This window comes from Scyliorhinus canicula, chromosome 2, assembly GCF_902713615.1.
Source record: "Scyliorhinus canicula chromosome 2, sScyCan1.1, whole genome shotgun sequence".
Taxonomy (NCBI): Eukaryota; Metazoa; Chordata; class Chondrichthyes; order Carcharhiniformes; family Scyliorhinidae; genus Scyliorhinus; species Scyliorhinus canicula.
The window spans coordinates 282,215,584-282,242,717 of record NC_052147.1 but is presented as its reverse complement, the minus strand read 5'-3'; the positions used below and the strand labels follow the sequence as shown (position 1 = coordinate 282,242,717).

Genomic DNA, 27,134 nt, shown 5'->3' with positions numbered 1-27,134 from the left:
TGTAGGAGCAGATGTAGGCCATTCAGCCCACTGAGTCTGACATCTATTGCTGAAGAACAGGTAGTTCCTGCTTTCTGAATGGGTTAAGTTAGGTGTACTGGAATGGTAGAAGACAGTTCTTTGAGATGCCTTCAGCAACCTCGGTCCTCTGGAAAGCTGTGAGTACCATCATGGACCACATAGACCAACAGTAGATGAAGAATGAAGGGTGCTCTTCAAGGACATTTTCTCTTTTTCAAAAACCCTTCCCACAAGAGTTCATCAGGTTAGTGCATTTCTCTGATGGAAGCTGGGTGTGTTAGATAACTATGTACATTCATACAATGACTTTAATGTCGGAAAACATGAAAAGGCTTTTCACAGGAGCATAATTAAACTGATATTGAATCAGGTGACCAAATGTTTGGTCAGTGAGGGTAACTATTAAGGAGTGCCTTGCAGGAAAGATGGTAAGGGAGGGCATTCCAGAGTTTAGGATCGAGACAGCTGGAGATGCATCGGCTAAAAGCAGAGCAATGAAAATCAGGGATGCACATTGGTCAGAACTGCAGGAGCTTAAGTTAAATTGCATCAGCCATGATCTTATCGAATGGCTGGGCAGGCTCGAGGGGCCAAGTGGCCACAAGGTGACGACAGGTGGACTATGATGTGAGGTTATTCACTTTGGTCATAAGCATAGAAAAGCAGAATATTAAAACCATGAAACTTGTAAATATTTATGTTGGGGAGGGGGGGGAGGGCACGGTAGCACAATTGCTTCACAGCTCCAGGGTCCCAGGTTCAATTCCTGGCTTGGGTCACTGACTGGAGTTTGCACTTTCTCCCTGTGTCTGCGTGGGGATGCTCCGGTTTCCTCCCACAGTCCAAAGATGTGCAGGTTAGGTGGATTGGCCATGCTAAATTGCCCTTGGTGTCCAGGTTAGGTGGGGTCACTGGGTTAAGGGTATAGGGTGCTCTTTCCAAGGGCAGGTGCAGACTTGATGGGCCGAATGGCCTCCTCCTGCACTGTAAATTCTATGATCTACGAGAGACTTGGGTTTATTCGTACAAGGAACGCCACATGCGGAGTAGGCCACTCGGCCCTTCAAGCCTGCTCCGCCATTTAATAAGATCATGGCTAATCTGATTGTAACCTCGGCCCCACATACCTGCCAACCGCCAATAACTTTTCACCCCCCTTGTTAATCAAGGATCTATCCAGCTATGTCTAAAATATATTCAGGGACTGCTTCCACCACCTTTTGAGGAAGGGAGTTCCAGAGACTCACGATCCTCTGAGGGAAAAGTTTTCTCATCTCTGCCATTTATTTTGAAACTGACCCTGAATTCTAGATATTCCTGCAAGAGAGAAACCTCCTCTCCACATCCACCCATTAGGTCTCTTCAGTGTCTTGTATATTTCAATCATGTCACCTTTTAATTTTCTAAACTCAAGTGGATACAAGCCGGCCTTCCCAGGTATTAATCTAGTGAACCTTCTCTGAACTGCTGTCTGTGCAGAGTCTGCACGTTCTCCCCATGTCTGCGTGGGCTTCCTCTGGCTGCTCCGATTTCCTCCCACTGCGGCCGCACCAGAGTTTTGTACAGCTGCAACATGACCTCATGGCTCCGAAACTCAATTCCTCTACTAATAAAAGCTACCACACCGTACGCCTTCTTAACAACCCTCTCAACCTGGGTGGCAACTATGTATATGGACACTGAGATCTCTCTGCTCATTCACACTACCAAGAACCTTACCATTAGCCCAGTACTCTGTTCCTGTTACTCCTTCCAAAATGAATCACCTCACACATTTCTGCATTAAACTCCATTTGCCACCTCTCAGCCCAGCTCTGCAGCTTATCTATGTCCCTCTGTAATCTGCAACATCCTTCCGCACTGTCCACAACTCCACCGACTTTAGTGTCATCTGAAAATTTACTCACCATCCTTCTACGCCCTCCTCCAGGTCATTTATAAAAATGACAAACAGCAGTGGCCCCAAAACAGATCCTTGTGGTACACCACTAGTAACTGAGCTCCAGGCTGAACATGTCCCATCAACCACCACCCTCTGTCTTCTTACAGCGAGCCAATGTCTGATCCAAACTGCAAAATCACCCTGAATCCCATGCCTCCCTATTTTCTGCAATAGCCTACAATGGGGAACCTTGTCAAACTCTACTGAAATCCATATACACCACATCAACTGCTTTACCCTCGTCCACCTGTTTGGTCACCTTCTCAAAGAACTCAATAACGTTTGTGAGGTACTACCTACCCTTCACAAAACCATGTTGACTATCCCTAATCAAATTATTCCTTTCTAGATGATTATAAATCCTATCTCTTATAAACCTTTCCAAGACTTTGCCCACAACAGAAGTAAGGCTCACTGGTCTATAGTTACCGGGGTTGTCTCTACTCCCCTTCTTGAACAAGGGGACAACATTTGCTATCCTCCAGTCTTCTGGCACTATTCCTGTAGACAATGATGGCATAAAGATCAAAGCCAAAAGCTCAGCAATCTCCAACCTAGCTTCCCAGAGAATCCTAGGATAAATCCCATCCGGCCCAGGGGACTTATCTATTTTCAGGCTTTCCAGAATTGCTAACACCTCCTCCTTATGAACCTCAAGCCCTTTTAGTCTAGTAGCCTGTATCTCAGTATTCTCCTCGATAACATTGTCTTTTTCCACCGTGAATACTGACAAAAAAATATTCATTTAGCACCTCTCCTATGGCCTCGGACTCCACGCACAACTTCCCACTACTGTCCTTGACTGGCCCTACTCTTACCCTAGTCATTCTTTTATTCCTGACATACTTATAGAAATCTTTAGGGTTATCCTTAATTCGACCTGCCAAAGACTTCTCATGTCCCCTCCTGGCTCTTCTTAGCTCTCTCTTTAGGGCCTTCATGGCTAACTTGTAACTCTCGAGCGCCCTAACTGAACCTTCACATTTCATCTTTACATAAGCCTCCTTCTTCCTCTTGACAAGTGATTCAACTACTTTAGTAAACCATAGTTCCCTCGCTCGACCACTTCCTCCCTGCCTGACTGGTACATACTTATCAAGGACACGCAGTAGCTGTTCCTTGAACGAGCTCCACATTTCAATTGTGCCCATCCCCTGCAGTTTCCTTCCACATCCTATGCATCCTAAGTCTTGCCTCCGCATCATAATTGCCTTTCCCCCAGCTATAACTTGCCCTGCGGTATATACCTATCCCTTTCCATCGCTAAAGTAAACGTAACTGAATTGTGGTCACTATCACCAAAGTGCTAACCTACCTCCAAATCTAGCACTTGTCCTGGTTCATTACCCCAGTACCAAATCCAATGTGGCTTCGCCTCTTGTTGGCCTAACTACATACTGTGTCAGGAAACCCTCCTGCACACATTGGACAAAAATGGACCCATCTAAAGTACTCGATCTATAGCGTTTCCAGTCAATATTTGGAAAGTTAAAGTCCCCCATAACAACTACCTTGTTACTTTCACTCCTATCCAGAATCATCATCTTTGCAATCCTTTTCTCTACGTATCTGGAACTTTTTGGAGGCCTATAGAAAACTCCCAACAGGGAGTCCTCATCAAACGTCCTTTCTGCCACCGTAATACTGTCCCTGACTAACAATACCACCCCACCCCCTCTTTTACTACCTTCCCTGAGCTTACTGAAATATAGAAGATAGGACAGTACAGCACAGAACAGGCCCTTCGGCCCTCGATGTTGTGCCGAGCAATGATCACCCTACTCAAACCCACGTATCCACCCTATACCCGTAACCCAACAACCCCCCCCCCAACCTTACTTTTTAGGACACTACGGGCAATTTAGCATGGCCAATCCACCTAACCCGCACATCTTTGGACTGTGGGAGGAAACCGGAGCACCCGGAGGAAACCCACGCACACACGGGGAGGACGTGCAGACTCCGCACAGACAGTGACCCAGCCGGGAATCGAACCTGGGACCCTGGAGCTGTGAAGCATTTATGCTAACCACCATGCTACCGTGCTCCCAAAATCTAAACCCCGAAACCTGCAACAACCATTCCTGTCCCTGCTCTAGCCATGCCTCCGAAATGGCCACACCATCAAAGTCCCAGGTACCAACCCATGCTGCAAGTTCACACAACTTATTCCGGATGCTCCTGGCGTTGATGTAGACACACTTTAAACCACCTTCCTGCCTGCTGGTACACTCCTGCAACCTTGAAACCTTACTCATGATCTCACTACTCTCAACCTCCTGTATACTGGAGCTACAATTCAGGTTCCCAACCCCCTGCTGAATTAGTTTAAACCCTCCCGAAGAGCATTAGCAAATTTCCCCCCCTCAAGGATATTGGTACCCCTCTGGTCCAGGTGTAGATCATTCTGTTTGTAGAGGTCCCACCTACCCCAGAATGAGCCCCAATTATCCAGGTATCTGAAACCCTCCCTCTTGCACCATCCCTGTAGCCACGTGTTCAATTGTTCTCTCTCCCTATTCCTCGTCTCGCTAGCACGTGGCACGGGTATCAACCCAGAGATAATTGTTCTAGCGCTAAGTTTACACCCTAGCTCCCTGAATTCCTGCCTTACATCCCTATCCCTTTTCCTACCTATGTCGTTGGTGCCTATGTGGATCACGACTTGGGGCTGCTCCCCCTCCCCCTTAAGGATCCCGAAAACACGATACGAGACATCACGGACCCTGGCACCTGGGAGGTAACACACCAACCGCGAGTCTCTCTTGTTCCCACAGAATCTCCTGTCTATCCCCCTAACTATGGAGTCTCCAATGAATAATGCTCTGCACCTCTCCTCCCTTCCCTTCTGAGCAACAGGGACAGACTCTGTGCCAGAGACCTGTACCCCATGGCTTACCCCTGGTAAGTCGTCGTCCCCCACCAGTGTCCAAAGTGGTATACTTGTTACTAAGGGGAACGGCCACAAGGGATCCCTGTACTGACTGCTTCCTCCCAGCCACTCTCACCGTCACCCATCTACATTCTTCAGAGTAACTACATCCCTGAAGCTTCTATCTATGCCTCCCGAATGATCCGAAGTTCATCCAACTCCAGTTCCATAACACGGTTTCTGAGGAGCTGGAGATGGGTGCACTTCCCACAGTATACCGCTTTGGACACTGGTGGGGGGGTGGGACGACTTACCAGGGGTAAGCCATGGGGTAGAGGTCTCTGGCACAGAGTCTGTCCCTGTTGCTCAGAAGGGAAAGGGGAAGATGTGTAGAGCATTAATCATTGGAGACTCCATAGTTAGGGGGATAGACAGGAGATTCTGTGGGAACGAGAGCGACTCGCGGTTGGTGTGTTGCCTCCCAGGTGCCAGGGTCCGTGATGTCTCGTATCGTGTTTTCGGGATCCTTCATCAGCAGGGAATTATAGAGGACATAGTACAGATCCCTGTGGAACGCCACTGGACACTAGCTTCCAGAAACTAAAGCAGCCGTCTGTCATCACCCTGTGCATCCTACAGCTCAGCCAGCTTTGAATCCACCTTATCAAGTTTCCCTGTATTCGATGTCTATTTGCCGCCTTTAGAAGTTTCCCATGTGGAACCTTGTGAAATACCTTGCTGAGATCCATGTAAACTACATCAACTACACTACCCTCGTCCCTTATAGTGAAATACCTGCATGTCCTTCCTTTCCATTATTAATTCCCTAGACTCACTTTCTATTGGACCGACACTCACTTTATTCACTTTTTTAAAGTATTTATAGAAACTCTTACTATCTGCCTTTATGTTTCTGGCCATCTTTCACTCCTCTCAATTTTTCCTTCCTTATTAATCTTTGAGTCATTCTTTCCTGTTTTAAAATATTCTGTCCAATCTTGGACCTGACTCCTGTCTTTGCGCAATTATGTGCTTTTTTAAAAAAACGTTTGATACCAACTTTAACTTTTTCAGTTAACCACGGACGGTGCATCCATCCCTCGGAATTTCTGCTTCTCATACTGTTACTGCAGTCAGTTAGGAAGACAAATGGCACATGGATTGTAGTTTTGGGGTACGGGAGATTGAGAGTATAGAGGTCAGGAGCACAGATTTGACTTCGCAGGAGGGTGCCAGTGTTCAGGTAGGTGGTTTGAAGTGTGTCTACTTCAATGCCAGGAGTATACGAAATAAGGTAGGGGAACTGGCAGCATGGGTTGGTACCTGGGACTTCGATGTTGTGGCCATTTCAGAGACATGGATAGAGCAGGGACAGGAATGGTTGTTGCAGGTTCCGGGGTTTAGGTGTTTTAGTAAGCTCAGAGAAGGGGGCAAAAGAGGGGGAGGTGTGGCGCTGCTAGTCAAGGTGTGGAGGCTGAGGAGATAAGCGAGATACTAAATGAATACTTTTCGTCAGTATTCACTCAGGAAAAAGATAATATTGTGGAGGAGAATGCTGAGACCCAGGCTATTAGAATAGATGGCATTGAGGTGCGTAGGGAAGAAGTGTTGGCAATTCTGGACAAGGTGAAAATAGATAAGTCCCCGGGGCCGGATGGGATTTATCCTAGGATTCTCTGGGAAGCCAGGGAAGAGATTGCTGAGCCTTTGGCTTTGATTTTTAGGTCATCGTTGGCTACAGGAATAGTGCCAGAGGACTGGAGGATAGCAAATGTGGTCCCTTTGTTCAAGAAGGGGAGTAGAGATAACCCCGGTAACTATAGGCCGGTGAGCCTAACGTCTGTGGTGGGTAAAGTCTTGGAGAGGATTATAAAAGATACGATTTATAATCACCTAGATAGGAATAATATGATTAGGGACAGTCAGCATGGTTTTGTGAAGGGTAGGTCATGCCTCACAAACCTTATCGAGTTCTTTGAGAAGGTGACTGAACAGGTTGACGAGGGTAGAGCAGTTGATGTGGTGTATATGGATTTCAGTAAAGCGTTTGATAAGGTTCCCCACGGTCGGCTATTGCAGAAAATACGGAGGCTGGGGATTGAGGGTGATTTAGAGATGTGGATCAGAAATTGGCTAGTTGAAAGAAGACAGAGAGTGGTAGTTGATGGGAAATGTTCAGAATGGAGTTCAGTTACGAGTGGCGTACCACAAGGATCTGTTCTGGGGCCGTTGCTGTTTGTCATTTTTATAAATGACCTAGAGGAGGGCGCGGAAGGATGGGTGAGTAAATTTGCTGATGACACTAAAGTCGGTGGAGTTGTAGACAGTGCGGAAGGATGTTGCAGGTTACAGAGGGACATAGATAAGCTGCAGAGCTGGGCTGAGAGGTGGCAAATGGAGTTTAATGTGGAGAAGTGTGAGGTGATTCACTTTGGAAAGAATAACAGAAATGCGGAATATTTGGCTAATGGTAAAATTCTTGGTAGTGTGGATGAGCAGAGGGATCTCGGTGTCCATGTACATAGATCCCTGAAAGTTGCCACCCAGGTTGATAGGGTTGTGAAGAAGGCCTATGGTGTGTTGGCCTTTATTGGTAGAGGGATTGAGTTCCGGAGCCATGAGGTCATGTTGCAGTTGTACAAAACTCTAGTACGGCCGCATTTGGAGTATTGCATACAGTTCTGGTCACCTCATTATAGGAAGGACGTGGAAGCCTTGGAACGGGTGCAGAGGAGATTTACCAGGATGTTGCCTGGTATGGAGGGAAAATCTTATGAGGAAAGGCTGATGGACTTGAGGTTGTTTTCGTTAGAGAGAAGAAGGTTAAGAGGTGACTTAATAGAGGCATACAAAATGATCAGAGGGTTAGATAGGGTGGACAGCGAGAGCCTTCTCCCGCGGATGGAGGTGGCTAGCACGAGGGGACATAGCCTTAAATTGAGGGGTAATAGATATAGGACAGAGGTCAGAGGTGGGTTTTTTACGCAAAGAGTGGTGAGGCCGTGGAATGCCCTACCTGCAACAGTAGTGAACTCGCCAACATTGAGGGCATTTAAAAGTTTATTGGATAAGCATATGGATGATAAGGGCATAGTGTAGGTTAGATGGCCTTTAGATTTTTTCCATGTCGGTGCAACATCGAGGGCCGAAGGGCCTGTACTGCGCTGTATCGTTCTATGTTCTATGTTCTATGGTTGCCGAAGGATTGGAATGCAACAATAAACCAGTCTTGCTACAATTGTGTGGGGCTTTGGTGAGACCACACCTTGAATAGTGTGCGCAGTCTCCATATATTTTTTTAAAATTTTAGAATGCCCAATTCATTTTTTCCAATTAAGGGGCAATTTTGCATGGCCAATCCACCTACCCTGCGATCTTTTGGGTTGTGGGGGCGAAACCCACATAAACATGGGGAGAATGTGCAAACTCCACGCGGACAGTGACCCAGAGCCGGGATTGAACCTGGGACCTTGGCGCCGTGAGGCAGCAGTGCTAACCCACTGCGCCACCTTGCTGCCATGCAATTTCCATATTTAAGGAAGGATATACTTGCATAGGACGCGGTACAGCGAAGGTTCACTCGATTGGTCCCTGGGATGAGAGGGTTACCCTTTGACGAGAGGCCAAGTGTAAACTGGATTTATATTCTCTGGGATTTAGAAGAATGAGAGGCGATTGGAACCTACAAGGTCCCGAATGGGTTTGACAGAATAAACGCTCAAGAGGTTGTTTCTGCTGATCAGGGAATCTAAGGACTAAGGGTAGATCATTTAGGAGAAATTTCTGGTTGTGAATCTTCGGAATTCTCTATCCCAGTGTGTTGTGGGTGCTCCGTCGTTGAGTACATTTAAGGCTGTTGGGTAGACAGATTTTTGGTCGCTCGGGGAATCGAGGGAAATGGGAGTTGAGGCAGAAAATCAGCCAATGATCTTATTGAATCATGGCGCAGACATGACGGGCTGTACGGTCTAATTCTTCTTGGTCCAAACTTGAAGGTGGAAATAAAACACGAGAACTACCATCCGGTGCAAAGTTTTATTACAGGAGGTAATAACAGCATGAAGCAACTGTGTTGCTGACTGGAATCGAGAGCACTCCGAAGGTCCCAGCCCAACAACCACCAGTCCGTCCTCACTGTCTGCCAACCAGTGCATTGCTGGAACTGTGTCAGAGTGGAATGGTAGGTTGTGTGACATCAACCATGCCAGGGCCTAAGCTTTCTCTCTATTGTTAAATATGGGTGGACACGACTGCCAGGGCGCCTCGTCAGCAATTGTGTTCATCGGTCAAAATGCAGCTGCTGCTGGTGCAGAAATAAATATCCCAAAGGGATTTGTGCAGATTGATGCTAAGATGGAGCAGAAGATTAATGACCAAATGTTTGGTTGGTGAACTGGGTTTGGAGCAGGCGGGCGCAGCCTTGGAGAAGGGAAGGGAATAAACTGAGTGGAGTTCCCCAGCACCTGAGAGCTCACTCTCCAGTAGTGAGGCGGAGGGAGGATGAGATGCAGAGACGGGTCAGAATCAAAAGCTGACATGGGTCAGAATCAAAAGCTGACATGGGAGTTCTCTGTGCGATGTTGCCTGTTCCGAGCAAAGTGAGTTGAGAAGTCCCTGAAATCAGGTGGCAAAACATTACTGCCTTCATGGTCCAGTGGGGAGCGTGCATGTCTTTGTGTTCAATTGTCCGGGCGAAGGATAAATCTGTTCCAACCCACCGATTCTAATCAGCTGAAAACAAAACAAAGAAAATATCAACAATATTCTGATCTGGTAAACGTAGAAAATATGTTTCAACCTGTGCAGGAGATCAGTTATGGCATCATAAATATAAGATGGTCACTAATAAATATTAATCTTTACCCAGAGAGTGGGGAGGTTGAGAATAAGGTGGCATTTGGCTGAATTTGGCATCAAGCGACATTGGCAAAACTGAAGTCTGTGGGATTCTGGGAAAACTGGTTGGAACCATACCAAAGGACGATGGTGTGGTTGTCGAAGATCAATCATCTCAGTCCTCCCAGGATATTGGTGCCCCTCTGGTTCAGGTGCAAACCGTCCTGTCTGTACAGGTCCCACCTTCCCCAGAATATGCTCCAATTATCCACGTAACTGAACCCCTCCCTCCTACACCATCCCTGCAGCCACGTGTTTATCTGCACTCTCTCCCTGTTCCTCACCTTGCTAGCACGTGGCACCGGCAATAAACCAGAGATGACAACATGGTTTGTCATCATCAACAACATCATTTGACAACAGCTCCTCCACAAACCACCTTCTAGATACAGTGGCCACAATGCACTGATGCAAATTTTCCCTGCAACAGCCAATCAGCAGCTCTCCTCTGCTGGATCTTCCCTCTCCTTATCTCTGTCCGAAATGGAGACATAGTTAGAACAGGGACAGGAATGGTTGCTGGAAGTTCCGGGGTATAGATGTTTCAGTAAGAGTAGGGAAAGTGGTAAAAGAGGTGGAGGAGTAGCATTGTTAATCAAGGATAGTTTAACGGCTGCAGAAGGCAGTTCAAAGGGGATCTTCCTACCGAGGTAATATGGGCCGAGTTAGAAATAGGAAAGGAACGGTCACGTTGTTAGGAGTTTTCTATAGGCCCCCAAATAGTAACAGAGATGTGGAGGAAGAAATTGCAAAACAGATTATGGATAGGTGTGGAGGTCTCAGGGTAGTTGTCATGGGTGACTTTAACTTTCCAAATATTGATTGGAACCTCTATAGGTCGAACAGTTCGGATGGGGCAGTTTTTGTACAGTGTGTGCAGGAGGGTTTCCTCACACAATACGTGGATAGGCCGACACGAGAGGTGCCACATTGGATTTGGTACTGGGTAATGAACCGGGCCAAGTGTTAGATTTGTTTGTGGGAGAGCACTTTGGAGATAGTGACCACAATTCGGTGTCTTTCACTATTGCAATGGAGATAGATAGGACCATACGGCAGGGCAAGGTTTATAATTGGGGGAGGGGTAATTATGATGCAATTAGGCAAGAATTAGGGCGCATAAGATGGGAACAGAAACTGTCAGGGAAAAGCACAAATGAAAAGTGGAGCTTGTTCAAGGAACAAATACTACGTGTCTTGATAGGTATGTCCCTGTCAGGCAGGGAGGAAATGGCCGTGTGAGGGAACCATGGTTCACAAAAGAGGTTGAATGTCTTGTCAAGAGGAAAAAGGAAGCATATGTAAGGATAAGAAAACAAGGTTCAATTGGGTCACTTAAGGGTTACAAGGTAGCAAGGAATGAGCTAAAAAAAAAAAGGGCTTAGGAGAGCTAGGAGGGGGCATGAGAAGTCCTTGGCGGGTCGGATCAAGAAAAACCCCAAGGCTTTTTACTCTATTGTGAGAAATAAAAGAATGACCAGGGTGAGGGTAGGGCCGGTCAAGGACAGTAGTGGGAACTTGTGCATGGAATCAGAAGAAATAGGAGAGGCGTTGAATGAATACTTTTCTTCAGTGTTCACCAAGGAGAGGGGCCATGTTTTTGAGGATGAGAGTGTGATACAGGTGGGAAGTCTGGAGGAGGTCGATGTTCTGAGGCAGGATGTATTAGCAATTTTGAAAAACCTTAGGGTCGACAAATCCCCTGGGCCAGATGGGATATATCCAAGGATTCTTTGGGAGGCAAGGGATGAGATTGCAGAGCCTTTGGCTTTGATCTTTGGGTCCTCACTGTCCCCAGGGATAGTGCCAGAGGACTGGAGAGTGGCAAATGTTGTTCCTCTGTTCAAGAAAGGGAATAGGAATGACCCTGGTAATTATAGGCCAGTCTTACTTCGGTGGTCGGTAAGTTAATGGAAAAGGTCCTGAAGGATAGGATTTATGACCATTTGGAAAGATGCAGCTTAATCCGGGATAGTCAACACGGATTCGTGAAGGGTAAGTCTTGCCTCACAAATTTGATTGAATTCTTTGAGGAGGTAACTAAGTGTGTAGATGAAGGTAGAGCAGGTGATGTCGTATACATGGATTTTAGTAAGCCGTTTGATAAGGTTCCCCGTGGTCGGCTTATGAAGAAAGTAAGGAGGTGTGGGATAGAGGGAAATTTGGCCAATTGGATAAGTAACTGGCTATCTCATAGAAGACAGAGGGTGGTGGTGGATGGAAAATTTTCAGACTGGAGACCAGTTACCAGCGGTGTACCACAGGGATGAGTGCTGGGTCCTCTGCTATTTGTGATTTTTATCAATGACTTGGAGGAGGGGGCTGAATGGTGGGTCAGTAAATTTACTGATGACACCAAGATTGGTGGAGTAGTGGATGAAAATGAAAATGAAATGAAAATCGCTTATTGTCACAAGTAGACTTCAATGAAGTTACTGTGAAAAGCCCCTAGTCGCCACATTCCGGCACCTGTTCGGGGAGGCTGTTATGGGATGAGGTGGAGGGCTGTTATGGGATGAGGTGGAGGGCTGTTATGGGATGAGGTGGAGGGCTGTTGTAGGCTGCAAAGAGACATTGATAGGATGCAGAGCTGGGCTGAAAAATGGCAGATGGAGTTTAACCCTGATAAATGCGAGGTGATTCATTTTGGTAGAAAAACTTTGAATGCGGATTACAGGGTCAACAGCAGGGTTCTGAGGAATGTGGAGGAACAGAGAGATCTTGGGGTTCATGTCCACAGATCTCTGAAGGTTGCCACTCAAGTGGATAGAGCCGTGAAGAAGGCTTATAGTGTGTTAGCGTTTATTAACGGGGGCTTGAGTTTATGCTGGATTATGCTGCAACTGTACATGACCCTGGTGAGACAACATTTGGAGTATTGTGTGCAGTTCTGGTCACCTCATTACGGGAAGGATGTGGAAGCATTGGAAAGGGTGCAAAGGAGATTTACCAGGATGCTGCCTGGTTTGCAGGATAGGTCTTATAAGGAAAGATTGAGGGAGCTAGGGTTTTTCTCTTTGGAGCGGAGGAGGATGAGAGGCGACTTAATAGAGGTTTATAAGATGATGAGGGGGTTAGATAGAGTGGACGTTCAGAGACTATTTCCTCAGATAGATGTAGCTGTTACAAGGGGGCATAACTATAAGGTTCAGGGTGGGAGATTTAGGAGGGATGTCCGAGGTAGGTTCTTTACTCAGAGAGTGGTTAGGGTGTGGAATGAACTGCCTCCTGTGATAGTGGAGTTGGACATTTTAGGAACTTTCAAGCGGTTATTGGATAGGCACATGGAGCACACCAGAATGACAGGGAGTGGGATAGCTTGATCTTGGTTTCGGACAATGGCCGGCACAACATCGAGGGTCGAAGGGCCTGTTCGGTGCTGTACTGTTCTATGTTCTATAAGGAGACATTTCTTCACACAAAGAGTAAAGAAATGTCCAGAAAGATCCTGTGGAATTCATTACCACAGGAAGGAGTTGATGCTAAAACTTTGAATATAGTCACGAGACGGCTGTATATAGCACTTGGGGAGAATGGGATCAAAGGCTATGGGGAGAAAGCAGGATTGAGTTGGATGATCAGCCATGATGGTGATGAATGGCGGAGCAGGCTCGAAGGGCCAAAAGACCTCCTCCTGCTCCTATCTTCTATGTAACTCTGTGTCTATGACACCCAAATCCCAAGAAAGAATAAATCTCCAACAACACTCAAGAAATGGGCAGCACAGTGGTTAGCACACCCGGGTCCCAGGTTCAATTCCCGGCGTAGGTCACTGTCTGTGCAGAGTCTGCACTTTTTCCCTAGGTCTGCGTGGGTTTCCTCCGGGTGCTCCGGTTTCCTTTCACAAGTCCCGAAAGACGTGCTTGTTCGGTGAATTGGACATTCAGAATTCTCCCTCCGTGTACCCGAACAGGCGCCGGAATGTGGCGACGAGGGGATTTTCACAGTAACTTCATTGTCGTCTTAATGTGAGCCTACTTGCGAGACTAATAAAGATTATTATTAGCAGCTCGACACCATCCAGGACAAAGTAACCTGCTTAATCAGCACCTACACCATTCACTCCCTCCACCATCTACAAGATGCACTGCAGTAACTCGCCAAGGCTCCTTTGATAACACCTTCCAAACCCACGACGACCACTACCATCTAGAAGGACAAGAGCAGCAGATACCTGGGAACCCCACCACCTGGAGGTTCCCGTCCAAGTCACTCACCATCCTGACTTGGAAATATATCGGCCGTTCCTTCACTGTCGCTGGGTCAAAATAGTGGAACTCCCTCCCTAACAGCACAGGGGGTGTACCTACACCTCAGAGACTGCAGCGGTTCAAGAAGGCAGCTCACCACCACCTTCTGAAGAATAATTAGGATGGACAACAAATGCTGGCTTAGTCAGTGACGGCCGCATCCACATGAAATAATTCTAGCACATGGATTAACAGACACAAAAAACAAAGATGCATTTGAAAAGAAGCTAAACAAACACATGGAGGGGAGGGGGATATAAAACAATATATTAATGTGGTGAGATCAAGTAGGATGAAGATTGTGTGGGGCAGAGGCTGGGATAGATTAGATGGGCCAAACGGCCAGTTTATGCTGTGCAGACTTGATGTAAATATGAATTTGGAGAGGAAGTGAATCAACCAGGAGCAGGCTGTTTCAGCAACAGAAAGGATTTATCTCTGAACATGTTCGCTGTTACAGAGAGAAGGGTATTGAGGCCCCAGTGATGTGGCAGAGAGACTTTGCTATAAAACACTATCAGGCAGCTTGGAATTCCACTGTGAACATAAACAGGAACTGCACCAAGCCAACTCACTGCTCTGCATTGTGGCAGCCTGTGAGTGAGGACATTCATTGGCCTGTGGCTGGGACCAGGAAGCTCACCACTGGCCCCTTGTGGCAACGTTTGGGCATTACAGGAATTGCCAAAACAATCACATGCAGAGCAAATTTTATTCATCTAAATGATTCATAATTATTCACATTTTCCATGTAATCGCTCTCTCAGGGAGCTATCTGTACACTGACTGGTGTCTCTCAGTCCTCTCTCTCAGGGGGATATCTATACACTGACTGGTGTCTCTCAGTCCCCTCTCAGGGAGCTATCTGTACATTGACTGGTGTCTCTCAGTCCCCTCTCTCTCAGGGAGATATCTTGTACACTGACTGCTGTCTCTCAGTCCCCTCTCTCAGGGAGCTATCTGTACATTGACTGGTGTCTCTCAGTCCCCTCTCTCTCTCAGGGAGATATCTGTACACTGACTGGTGTCTCTCAGTCCCCTCTCAGGGAGCTATCTGTACACTGACTGGTGTCTCTCAGTCCCCTCTCTCAGGGAGATATCTGTACACTGACTGGTGTCTCCCAGTCCCCTCTCTCAGGGAGATATCTGTACACTGACTGGTGTCTCTCAGTCCCCTCTCTCAGGGAGATATCTGTACACTGACTGGTGTCTCTCAGTCCCTCTCTCAGGGAGATATCTGTACACTGACTGGTGTCTCTCAGTCCCCTCTCTCTCAGGAAGATATCAGTCAGAGAGACCAGTCAGTGTACAGCTATCTCCCTGAGAGAGGGGACTGAGAGACAGCAGTCAGTGAACAGATATCTTGTACACTGACTGCTGTCTCTCAGTCCCCTCTCTCAGGGAGATAGCTGTACACTGACTGGTCTCTCAGTCCCCTCTCTCTCTCTCAGGGAGATTTCTGTACACTGACTGGTCTCTCAGTCCCCTCTCTCTCTCTCTCAGGGAGATATCTGTACACTGACCGGTGTCTCTCAGTCCCCTCTCTCTCTCTCTTGGAGATATCTGTACACTGACTGGTGTCTCTCAGTCCCCCCCTCTCTCTCAGGGAGATATCTGTACACTGACTGGTGTCTCTCAGTCCCGGCTCTCTCTCAGGGAGATATCTATACACTGACTGGTGTCCCTCAGTCCCCTCTCTCACAGGGAGATATCTGCACACTGACTGGTGTCTCTCAGTCCCGGCTCTCTCTCAGGGAGATATCTATACACTGACTGGTGTCTCTCAGTCCCCTCTCTCTCTCAGGGCGATATTGGTAGTCCTCCTGCTTTCCCAATTTAATGCATTATGGAGGTCATGCCTCCACCTACTGCGTCCTAAATTCTGGCCTTTCCTCCGTAATCCCCTCAACTTCTCTTTCCTGCTTTGAAACTTATTACAACTGCTGCTTTGACGTATGAAGTTTTATTTGATTAGGTTTCTCTGAAGGAGGCGTAGACCAGTGGCGCAGTGGTTAGCACTGCTGCCTCATGGCGCCGGGAATCCGGGTTCGATCCCAGCCCCGGGTCACTGTCCGTGTGGAGTTTGCACATTCTCCCCGTGTCTGCGTGGGTTTCTCCCCCACAACCCAAAGATGTGCAGGGTAGGTGGATTGGCCAGGCTAAATGTCCCCTTAGTTGGAAAAAAAATGAAATGGGTACTTTAAATTTTGAAAAAAGAATCCTCTGAAGTACCTTAGTGTGTTTCACTATTTTAGAGGTGTTATATAAATGCCAGTTGACCCCTTGTACAACGCAGTGCTGCAATCTGCCGTAGAACTTTACCTTTGACAGTGAGCTGTGCGCTGCTGCGTGCCTTGCCCGCTGTGAACTTCACCACGCCACTCATGCCAGGGGAGGTTTTGCTGAGGATCAGCTTCTGTATGGTGCCCTTGTTTTCCACATGGACCCCGTTCCCGTGATGAAGGAGCTGGCCATTCAGGCTCCACTGTGGGGGTCTGATCACAGGCACTGACATTTCGCACTCCAGCACCACACCATGAGGAGCCGTCACCTCAACGTCCGCAAGGTCCTTCACCACCAGAATGGCCTGTTCTGCAAGGAAAACAGTTGAGCAAAATCTCATTCCAATGGAACTGGCCTGTTCCTGTATCTCCCTGTCTCTTCCTGTTAATCCTCTGTTTCTCTCTCCCTTCTTCTCTCTCTATTTCTCACTCTCTCTCTGTCTCTCTCTCTGTTTCTTTCTCCCTCACGCTCTCTCTATTTCATACTCTATCTCTGTTTCTCACTCCCTCGCTCTCTATTTCTCACTCTGTTTCTCTCTCCCTTGTTCTCTATTTCTCACTCTCTCTGTCTCTCTCTGTTTCTTTCTCCCTCACGCTCTCTCTATTTTATACTCTATCTCTGTTTCTCATTCCCTCGCTCTCTCTCTATTTCTCACTCTCTCTGTTTCTCTCTCCCTCGTTCTCTCTCTATTTCTCACTCTCTCTCTATCTCTGTTTCTCACTCCCTCGCCCTCTCTCTATTTCTCACTCTCTCTCTATCTCTCTCATTTTCTCTCTCCCTCGCTCTCTCTATTTCTCTCTTTCTCTCTATCTTTTTCGATTTCTCTCTTCCCTCCTCTCCCTCTATTTCTCTCTTACTCTCTGTTTCTCTCACTCTATTTCAGCACCGTGGCACAGTGGTTGGCACTGTGGCTTCACAGCTCCAGTGCCCCGGGTTCGATTCCCGGCTTGGGTCCCTGTCTGTGTGGAGTCTGCACGTTCTCCCAGTGTCTGCGTGGGTTTCCTCCGGGTGCTCCGGTTTCCTCCCACAAGTCCCGAAAGACGTGCTGTTAGGTAATTTGGACATTCTGAACTCTCCCTCTGTGTACCCGAACAGGCGCCGGAATGTGGCGACTTGGGGCTTTTCACAGTAACTTCACTGCAGTGTTAATGTAAGTGTACAAGGGCAGCACAGTGGCGCAGTGGTTAGCACTGCAACCTCACGGCGCCGAGGTCCCAGGTTCGATCCCGGCTCTGGGTCACTGTCCGTGTGGAGTTTGCGCATTGTCCCCGTGCTTACGTGGGTTTCACCCCCACAGCCCAAAAGATGTGCAGGGTGGGTGGATGGGCCATGCTAAATTGCCCCTTAATTGGAAAAATGAATTGGGTACTCTAAATGTAAGAAAAATGTAAGCCTACTTGTGACAATAAAGATTATTATTATTCTCTCTATCTCTCTCTATTTCTCTCTTCCCTCCTCTCTCTCTGTTTCTCTCACTATCTCTATTTCTCTCTGGGTCTGATTCAGTGATCGTGTGAATCCCGGGATTTCCAGTCACCTGACTCGCTCCGCCCGGTTCGATCGGAATCTCCCCCTCACTGGGCGGGATCCACGTCTGCATATCTGAATGAGCCCAGTACCCGGGAGACAACGGGAGAGAACCCAGTACCCGGGAGACAACGGCTGCGATGGCCGTTGAAAAAAACAAATGAAAGTTGCTTATTGTCACGAGTAGGCTTCAAATGAAGTTACTGTGAAAAGCCCCTAGTTGCCACATTCCAGCGCCTGTTCGGGGAGGCTGGTATGGGAATTGAACCGTGCTGCTGGGTCTGCTTGGTCTGCTTTCAAAGCCAGCGATTTAGCCCTGTGCTAAACCAGCCCCAGTTTAATACTGGTCTACACAAACGTGGACCAGGTATTAGAACAGTACAGCACAGAACAGGCCCTTCGGCCCTCAATGTTGTGCCGAGCCATGATCACCCTACTCAAACCCACGCTATACCCGTAACCCAACAACCCCCCCCTTAACCTTACTTTTTATTAGGACACTACGGGCAATTTAGCATGGCCAATCCACCTAACCCGCACATCTTTGGACTGTGGGAGGAAACCGGAGCCCCCGGAGGAAACCCACGCACACACGGGGAGGACGTACAGACTCCGCACAGACAGTGACCCAGCTGGGAATCGAACCTGGGACCCTGGAGCTGTGAAACATTTATGCTAACCACCATGCTACCCTGCTGCCCTGAGGTGTCACGGTACCTTGGGGTGGGGGGCTTTCGCAGGGCATGAGAGACCCCCGGGTGGGCGGGGACAGGACAGGGTGGTATCCTGACACTCCCCGGCACCTTGGCACTGCCCGTCTGGCATGAGATCAGTGCGCCAGCAGGAAATCTCTCAAAGTGCGGCCTCTCCGTGGGGAGGAACTCGCCGAGACCAAAAAACCAGCAAAGTGCCGTTGAATAGCCGGGTGATTCTCAGTGCTGAGAGAGAACAGACGAATAGAGAGATACAGTAGAGAGAGGAGAATATAGACTGAGAGATACAGAGACAGAGAGAGAAAGCAATAGAGAGAGAGGGAAATAGAGAGAGAATGGAGTGAGAGACGGAGAAATAGAAGGTGCGATTCAGCGGACAAAAGTCGGCTTTTGGGTGCGTTCGGCTGGGAAGAAAGTTTGAGAAATAGAGAGAGATAGGGAGAGAATGAGAGAGAGAATTAAATTGTGAGAGAGAGAGTAATAGGGAGAGAGAGAAATGGAGAAACATTCTCTCTATTTCTGTCTCTCGCTCTTAATTTCTCACTCTCTACTTCTCTTTCTATTTCTCTCCATTTCTCTCTCTCTCCTTATTACTTTCTCTCAATTTTGTTCTGTATTTCTATCTCCCTATTTCTCTCTCTCTCTCCCTGTTACACTCTCTCACAATTTCACTCTCTCTCTCATTCTCTCCCTATCTCTCTATTTTTCTCCATTTCCCATTGTGTCAGTGGAACCGAGGAACAGGAGGAGGCCATTCAGCCCCTCGAGCACCTTTCCCCACTCAACCAGGTTGTGGCCGCTTCGCATTTTAACTCCATCTACCTGTCGACATTCCACGACCCTTAATCCCCACCACCAATAAAAATTGATGCATCTCAGCTTTGAAACTTCCAGTGGGCCCCCAGCCTCAATGGTTATGTTTTGGGGGCAGGGGGAAGGGAATTGAGGAAATGTTTCCTGACCATCCCCTGAACGGCCTGGCTGTAACCAACATACCTTCCACCAGGACCTTGGCAGACGAGCAGTCGTCAAAGGCGTCACAGGTGTAGCTGTCCTCATCCTCGAAGCTGACGTCGTGGATGACCAGTTGGCGGTAGCAATCCTCGCTGCAGATCTCGTACTTGTCCGTGGGATGGATCTCCTCTTCGCCCCGGTACCAACGCACCCTGGCGCGCGGTTTGGAGACCTTACACTCCAGGATGACCTTGTGTTTCTCCAGCGCCGTCTTGTCCCGTAGAGGCTTCACAATCTTGATGGGCAGTTCTGAGGGAGAAGAGGCACAGTGCGCACCGTTAGAGGAACCCGTCAACCTCCGCGGACCCCCTGCTCTCGCCCCCTCGCTTGCCCCCAGTGGCTCGCGCCCAACCCAAGACTCTGCCTGTTACCCACCTCACCCACCCCACACCCAGTGAAGACTTGCACGTCTCCAAAACCTTCAACAATGCCAGGAAATCCAAAAGCATCTTCCAACCCGCAAAGCACTTTTCCTGAACTGTAGACACTGTCGTCATGCAGGAGAAAAAGCAGCTAATTGGTGCAGAGCAAGCTCCCGGTAACAGCAATGTGGTCAATGGCCAGCTAATAAAATCGTAGGGATGAAGGGACTGGGGAGAGGTCTCCTGCATTATTCAAGATAGTGCCACAGGATCATTCTCATCCTTACTGGAAAGACGGTACCTCCAGCAGTGCGGCACTCCCTCAGCACTGCACTGGGAGTGTCAGATCGATACATGATGAAGACTCTGGAGTGAGCTGTTCTCTTTAACCCATGACCTCTCTCTCTCTCTCTCTCTCTCTCGGGGGGGAGGTGGTGGGTGGGGGCTGCCGTCACTAAACGGCTTCAATCCCTGGAAATAAAGGCTAAAGATCACAGTTAGAATGAAAAAGCTCAAATACCGTTAACGTCCAGACGAGCGACAGACTCAACATTCTTGGCGGTGAATCGGATCTCGCCAGCGTCCTCTGCCCTCACCTTGCAGATTAGCAGAAAATGTTTGGCCCCTTGAAAAATCAGACAGTAACAAAATTGGCTTTCCATCACACAATAATCCTGCCCTTAACTCAGGCTGCTGAAGCGAACTGGGCAAGGGAATTGTTAACAGGGGTGGGTAGGCAACAAGGGTCAGCCATTGACTTGCCTCAAAATCAAACTCAATTCTGTTCCCAGTTGTTTCCTCAGCAACATGAACAAAATCTGTGCACACAGCACGGGGTTAGACACGGAGTAAAGCTCCCTCTACACTGTCCCCATCAAACACTCCCAGGGCAGGTACAGCACGGGGTTAGATACAGAGTAAAGCTCCCTCTACACTGTTCCCATCAAACACTCCCAGGGCAGGTACAGCACGGGGTTAGATACAGAGTAAAGCTCCCTCTACACTGTTCCCATCAAACACTCCCAGGGCAGGTACAGCACGGGGTTAGATACAGAGTAAAGCTCCCTCTGCACTGTCCCCATCAAACACTCCCAGGACAGGTACAGCGCGGGGTTAGATACAGAGTAAAGCCCCCTCTACACTGTCCCCATCAAACACTCCCAGGACAGGTACAACACGGGGTTAGATACAGAGTAAAGCTCCCTCTACACTGTCCCCATCAAACACTCCCAGGACAGGTACAGCATGAGGTTAGATACAGAGTAAAGCTCCCTCTACACTGTCCCCATCAAACATTCCCAGGGCAGGTACAGCACGGGGTTAGATACAGAGTAAAGCTCCCTCTACACTGTCCCCATCAAACACTCCCAGGACAGGTACAGCACGGGGTTAGATACAGAGTAAAGCTCCTTCTACACTGCCCCCATCAAACACTCCCAGGACAGGTACAGCACGGGGTTAGATACAGAGTAAAGCTCCCTCTGCACTGTCCCCATCAAACACTCCCAGGACAGGTACAGCGCGGGGTTAGATACAGAGTAAAGCTCCCTCTACACTGTCCCCATCAAACACACCCAGGACAGGTACAACACGGGGTTAGATACAGAGTAAAGCTCCCTCTACACTGTCCCCATCAAACACTCCCAGGACAGGTACAGCACGGGGTTAGATACAGAGTAAAGCTCCCTCTACACTGCCCCCATCGAACACTCCCAGGACAGGTACAGCACGGGGTTAGATACAGAGTAAAGCTCCCTCTGCACTGTCCCCATCAAACACTCCCAGGACAGGTACAGCGCGGGGTTAGATACAGAGTAAAGCTCCCTCTACACTGTCCCCATCAAACACTCCCAGGACAGGTACAACACGGGGTTAGATACAGAGTAAAGCTCCTTCTACACTGTCCCCATCAAACACTCCCAGGACAGGTACAACACGGGGTTAGATACAGAGTAAAGCTCCCTCTACACTGTCCCCATCAAACACTCCCAGGACAGGTACAGCACGGGGTTAGATACAGAGTAAAGCTCCCTCTACACTGCCCCCATCAAACACTCCCAGGACAGGTACAGCACGGGGTTAGATACAGAGTAAAGCTCCCTCTGCACTGTCCCCATCAAACACTCCCAGGACAGGTACAGCGCGGGGTTAGATATAGAGTAAAGCTCCCTCTACACTGTCCCCATCAAACACTCCCAGGACAGGTACAACAGGGGGTTAGATACAGAGTAAAGCTCCTTCTACACTGTCCCCATCAAACACTCCCAGGACAGGTACAGCACGGGGTTAGATACAGAGTAAAGCTCCCTCTGCACTGTCCCCATCAAACACTCCCAGGACAGGTACAGCGCGGGGTTAGATACAGAGTAAAACTCCCTCTACACTGTCCCCATCAAACACTCCCAGGGCAGGTACAGCACGGGGTTAGATACAGAGTAAAGCTCTCTCTGTACTGTCCCCATTAAACACTCCCAGGACAGGTACAGCACGGGGTTAGACACAGAGTAAAGCTCCCTCTACACTGTCCCCATCAAACACTCCCAGGACAGGTTCAGCACAGGGTTGGATACAGAGTAAAGCTCCCTCTACACTGTCCCCATCAAGCACTCCCAGGACAGGTACAGCACGGGGTTAGATACAGAGTAAAGCTCCCTCGACTCTATTTGATCAGACATTCCCAGGATCCAATATAGGTCAGTGATTCTGAGTGGGATTGTGAGAATGGGACATTGTGTGTGATAGCCAGTGTATCAAAAGCCTTCGCTCTATTATATGATTGGCCAACCTGGATGAATTAATAATAATAATCTTTATTAGTATCACAAACAGGCTTACATTAACACTGCAATGAGGTTACTGTGAAAAACCCCTGGTCGCCACACTCCGGCGCCTGTTCGGGTACACAGAGGGAGAATTCAGACTGTCCAATTCACCCAACAGCACGTCTTTCGTGACTTGTGGGAGGAAACTGGAGCGCCCAGAGGAAACCCACGCAGACACAGGGAGAACGTGCAGACTCCGCACAGACAGTAACCCAAGCGGGAATTGAACCTGGGTCCCTGGCACTGTGAAGCAACAATGCTAACCACTGTGCTGCATCAGAAAGTATCTCCCACAGTTTTCCCCCCCATTTCAATACCTTGCAGAGAAACATTTTTATGGACCAATATTTTGTCCGTATCTGTGGAACCCCACTCGCGTTTTCTCACCCTCCTGTCTTATTTTGACACTGTTGTTTGATCTGATTTTATATCCGTCCTTTAACCATTCACTATTCACTCCTTCATGAGAAACTTCACAGACGAAGACTGCATTGTCGTTCTCTCGCACCTCCGCATCCTCCAGCTCCTTCACAATCTGAATTTCCCGCTCTGAAAGATAAAAACACTAAAATCACTCCGGGGGCCCCAAAGCCATGCCCACCCACCCTGTCCTACTCTGAGGGTGAAGCAGACCATTGGCAAACTCATCATCCCGAGCTGGGCTTCCATGTCTGCTCCAACACAAGGGCTTTACTCATAACATTGCCCACCTCCTTCGGCCTCCTCTGAGCTGTGGTTGCAGCCCGACTTAACCATTGCAATGGCCTCCTGGCCAGCTTCCCATATCACAGTGTCTGTAACCTTGAGGCCATCCAAAACTCTGCTGCCTCTATCCTGCCTCACACCATGTTCCGTCCACACAACCCCCCCCCCCCCCCCCCCCCCCCATTCTCATTAATCAAATTGGTTCCAAAGGACAGATAGTTGATTGGTAGGTTTGCGGACGACACAAAGGTTGGTGGAATTGCGGATAGTGATGAGGACTGTCAGAGGATACAGCAGGATTTAGATCGTTTGGAGACTTGGGCGGAGAGATGGCAGATGGAGTTTAATCCGGACAAATGTGAGGTAATGCATTTTGGAAGGTCTAATACAGGTAGGGAATATACAGTGAATGGTAGGACCCTCAAGAGTATTGAAAATCAGAGAGTTCTAGGTGTACAGGTCCACAGATCACTGAAAGGGGCAACACAGATGGAGAAGGTAGTCAAGAAGGCATATGAAATTAACTGAAAAATGAAAGTCGCTTATTGTCACAAGTAGGCTTCAAATAAAGTTACTGTGAAAAGCCTCTAGTCGCCACATTCCGGCACCTGTTCAGAGAGGCTGGTACAGGAATGCTACGGGAATATGGCATGCTTGCTCTCATTGGCAGGGGCATTGAGTATAAGAATTGGCAAGTCATGTTGCAGCTGTATAGAACCTTAGTTAGGCCACACTTAGTATTCAATTCTGGTCGCCACACTACCGGAAGGATGTGGAGGCTTTAGAGAGGGTGCAGAAGAGATTTACCAGGATGTTGCCAGGTATGGAGGGCATTAGCTATGAGGAGAGGTTGAATAAACTCGGTTTGTTCTCACTGGAACGACGGAGGTTGAGGGGCGACCTGATAGAGATCTACAAAATTATGAGGGGCATAGACAGAGTGGATAGTCAGAGGCTTTTCCCCAGGGTAGAGGGGTCAATTACTAGGGGGCATAGGTTTAAGGTGCGAGGGAAAAGGTTTAGAGGAGATGTACGAGGCAAGTATTTACACAGAGGGTAGTGGGTGCCTGGAACTCGCTGCCGGAGGAGGAGGTGGAAGCAGGGACGATAGTGACATTTAAGGGGCATCTTGACAAATACATGCGTTTATATATTACAATATTTATATATTAAATTCTCTATTATCACAAAGTGCTTTCCAGCCAATGTAGTACTTTTGGAAGTGCAGTCACTGCAGGAAGCGCAGGACCCAATTTGAGCACAGCAAGATCCCACACAGTGTAATGGGGACAATGAACCAGTTATCCAGTGATACTGGTGGAATGATAATCAAGGCCCCTGGCCCAGTTTGGGGGGGGGGGGGGGGGGGGGGGGGGGAACTCTCTCACTCTTCAAAAGCAGAGTGGACAGACGGGGCCCCGGGTTTAACCTTTCACCTCTGACAGTGCTGCCCTCCCCTGTGAGCACCGGCCAGGTCACTGGATATGGGGCCTGTTCTGACTCAGAGGTTAGAGGGCTACCACGGACCCACGGTTCCACAGAAACCCTACAATGCAGAAGGAGGCCATTCAGCCCATCGAGTCTGCAGGGTGCAGAGTTGGATCTGTCTATACTGCCAAAACTTTGCAACGTAAGAATGGCAGCTTTGGTCTCCTGTAAGGTGAAAGACTGATGATCTCAGGGAAGATGTAGAGCGTGTGAACGCAATGACACACACACTCAAAGCCCTTGGTTACGAGGGGGGTTACGCACTGGACCATGGCCGACACAAACAGAAGTTACAAAGTTTCAAAAGAGGACAAGTGAATTCCAGTCTGTCTGATTTGTTGAGATCTGCAGTCAGTGAAGATAAGGTCCAGGTAGGGGAACTGGCAGCATGCGTTGGTACCTGGGACTTCGATGTTGTGGCAATTTCAGAGACATGGATAGAGCAGGGACAGGAATGGTTGTTGCAGGTTCCGGGGTTTAGGTGTTTTAGTAAGGTCAGAGAAGGGGGCAAAAGAGGGGGAGGTGTGGCGCTGCTAGTCAAGGACAGTATTACGGTGGCAGAAAGGATGCTAGATGGGGACTCTTCTTCCGAGGTAGTATGGGCTGAGGTTAGAAACAGGAAAGGAGAGGTCACACTGCTGGGAGTTTTCTATAGGCCACCTAATAGTTCTAGAGATGTAGAGGAAAGGATGGCGAAGATGATTCTGGAAAAGAGCGAAAGTAACAGGGTAGTTGTTATGGGAGACTTTAACTTTCCTAATATTGACTAGAAAAGATATAGTTCGAGTACATTGGATGGGTCGTTCTTTGTCCAATGTGTGCAGGAGGGTTTCCTGACACAATATGTTGACAGGCCAACAAGAGGTGAGGCCACATTGGATTTGGTTTTGGGTAATGAACCAGGCCAGGTGTTAGATCTGGAGGTAGGTGAACACTTTGGAGACAGTGACCACAATTCGGTGACCTTTACATTAGTGATGGAAAGGGATAAGTATACCCCGCAGGGCAAGAGTTATAGCTGGGGGAAGGGCAATTATGATGCCATTAGACATGACTTAGGATGTGTAGGTTGGAGAAGTAGGCTGCAAGGGTTGGGCACACTGGATATGTGGAGCTTGTTCAAGGAATAGCTATTGCGTGTTCTTGATCAGTACGTACCAGTCAGGCAGGGAGGAAAGGGTAGAGCGAGGGAACCGTGGTTTACCAAAGAAGTGGAATCTCTTGTTAAGAGGAAGAAGGAGGCCTATGTGAAGATGAGGCATGAAGTTTCAGTTGGGGCGCTTGATAGTTACAAGGAAGCGAGGAAGGATCTAAAGAGAGAGCTGAGACGAGCAAGGAGGGGACATGAGAAGTCTTTGGCAGGTAGGATCAAGGAAAACCCAAAAGCTTTCTATAGGTATGTCAGGAATAAAAGAATGACTAGGGTAAGAGTAGGGCCAGTCAAGGACAGTGGTGGGAAGTTGTGTGTGGAGGCTGAGGAGATAAGCGAGATACTAAATGAATACTTTTCGTCAGTATTCACTCAGGAAAAAGATAATATTGTGGAGGAGAATGCTGAGGGCCAGGCTATTAGAATATATGGAATTGAGGTGCGTAGGGAAGAAGTGTTGGCAATTCTGGACAAGGTGAAAATAGATAAGTCCCCGGGCCCTGATGGGATTTATCCTAGGATTCTCTGGGAAGCCAGGGAAGAGATTGCTGAGCCTTTGGCTTTGATTTTTATGTCATCATTGGCTACAGGAATAGTGCCAGGGGACTGGAGGATAGCAAATGTGGTCCCTTTGTTCAAGAAGGGGAGTAGAGATAACCCCGGTAACTATAGGCCGGTGAGCCTAACGTCTGTGGTGGGTAAAGTCTTGGAGAGGATTATAAAAGATACGATTTATAATCATCTAGATAGGAATAATATGATTAGGGATAGTCAGCATGGTTTTGTGAAGGGTAGGTCATGCCTCACAAACCTTGTTGAGTTCTTTGAGAAGGTGACTGAACAGGTAGACGAGGGTAGAGCAGTTGATGTGGTGTATATGGATTTCAGTAAAGCGTTTAATAAGGTTCCCCACGGTCGGCTATTGCAGAAAATACAGAGGCTGGGGATTGAGGGTGATTTAGAGATGTGGATCAGAAATTGGCTAGTTGAAAGAAGACAGAGAGTGGTGGTTGATGGGAAATGTTCAGAATGGAGTTCAGTTACGAGTGGCGTACCACAAGGATCTGTTCTGGGGCCGTTGCTGTTTGT

General features: G+C 48.2%; 1 protein-coding gene across 3 annotated transcripts in view; it reads right to left on the bottom strand.

Annotated features, from left to right (window-relative positions):
• Positions 1-8,851: 8,851 nt before the first annotated feature.
• obsl1a (obscurin like cytoskeletal adaptor 1a) overlaps positions 8,852-27,134 on the bottom strand; it is a 133,770-nt gene continuing 115,487 nt past the window's right edge. For all 3 annotated transcript variants that reach the window (XM_038790162.1, XM_038790163.1, XM_038790164.1), the window contains 5 exons: positions 23,090-23,251; positions 20,401-20,505; positions 19,501-19,767; positions 16,304-16,573; positions 8,852-9,566 (listed from right to left, as the gene is read on the bottom strand). In XM_038790162.1, coding sequence (XP_038646090.1) covers positions 9,559-9,566; positions 16,304-16,573; positions 19,501-19,767; positions 20,401-20,505; positions 23,090-23,251 — 812 coding nt within the window. In that variant the 3' untranslated portion in view covers positions 8,852-9,558. The remainder of the gene's footprint in view (positions 9,567-16,303; positions 16,574-19,500; positions 19,768-20,400; positions 20,506-23,089; positions 23,252-27,134) is intronic.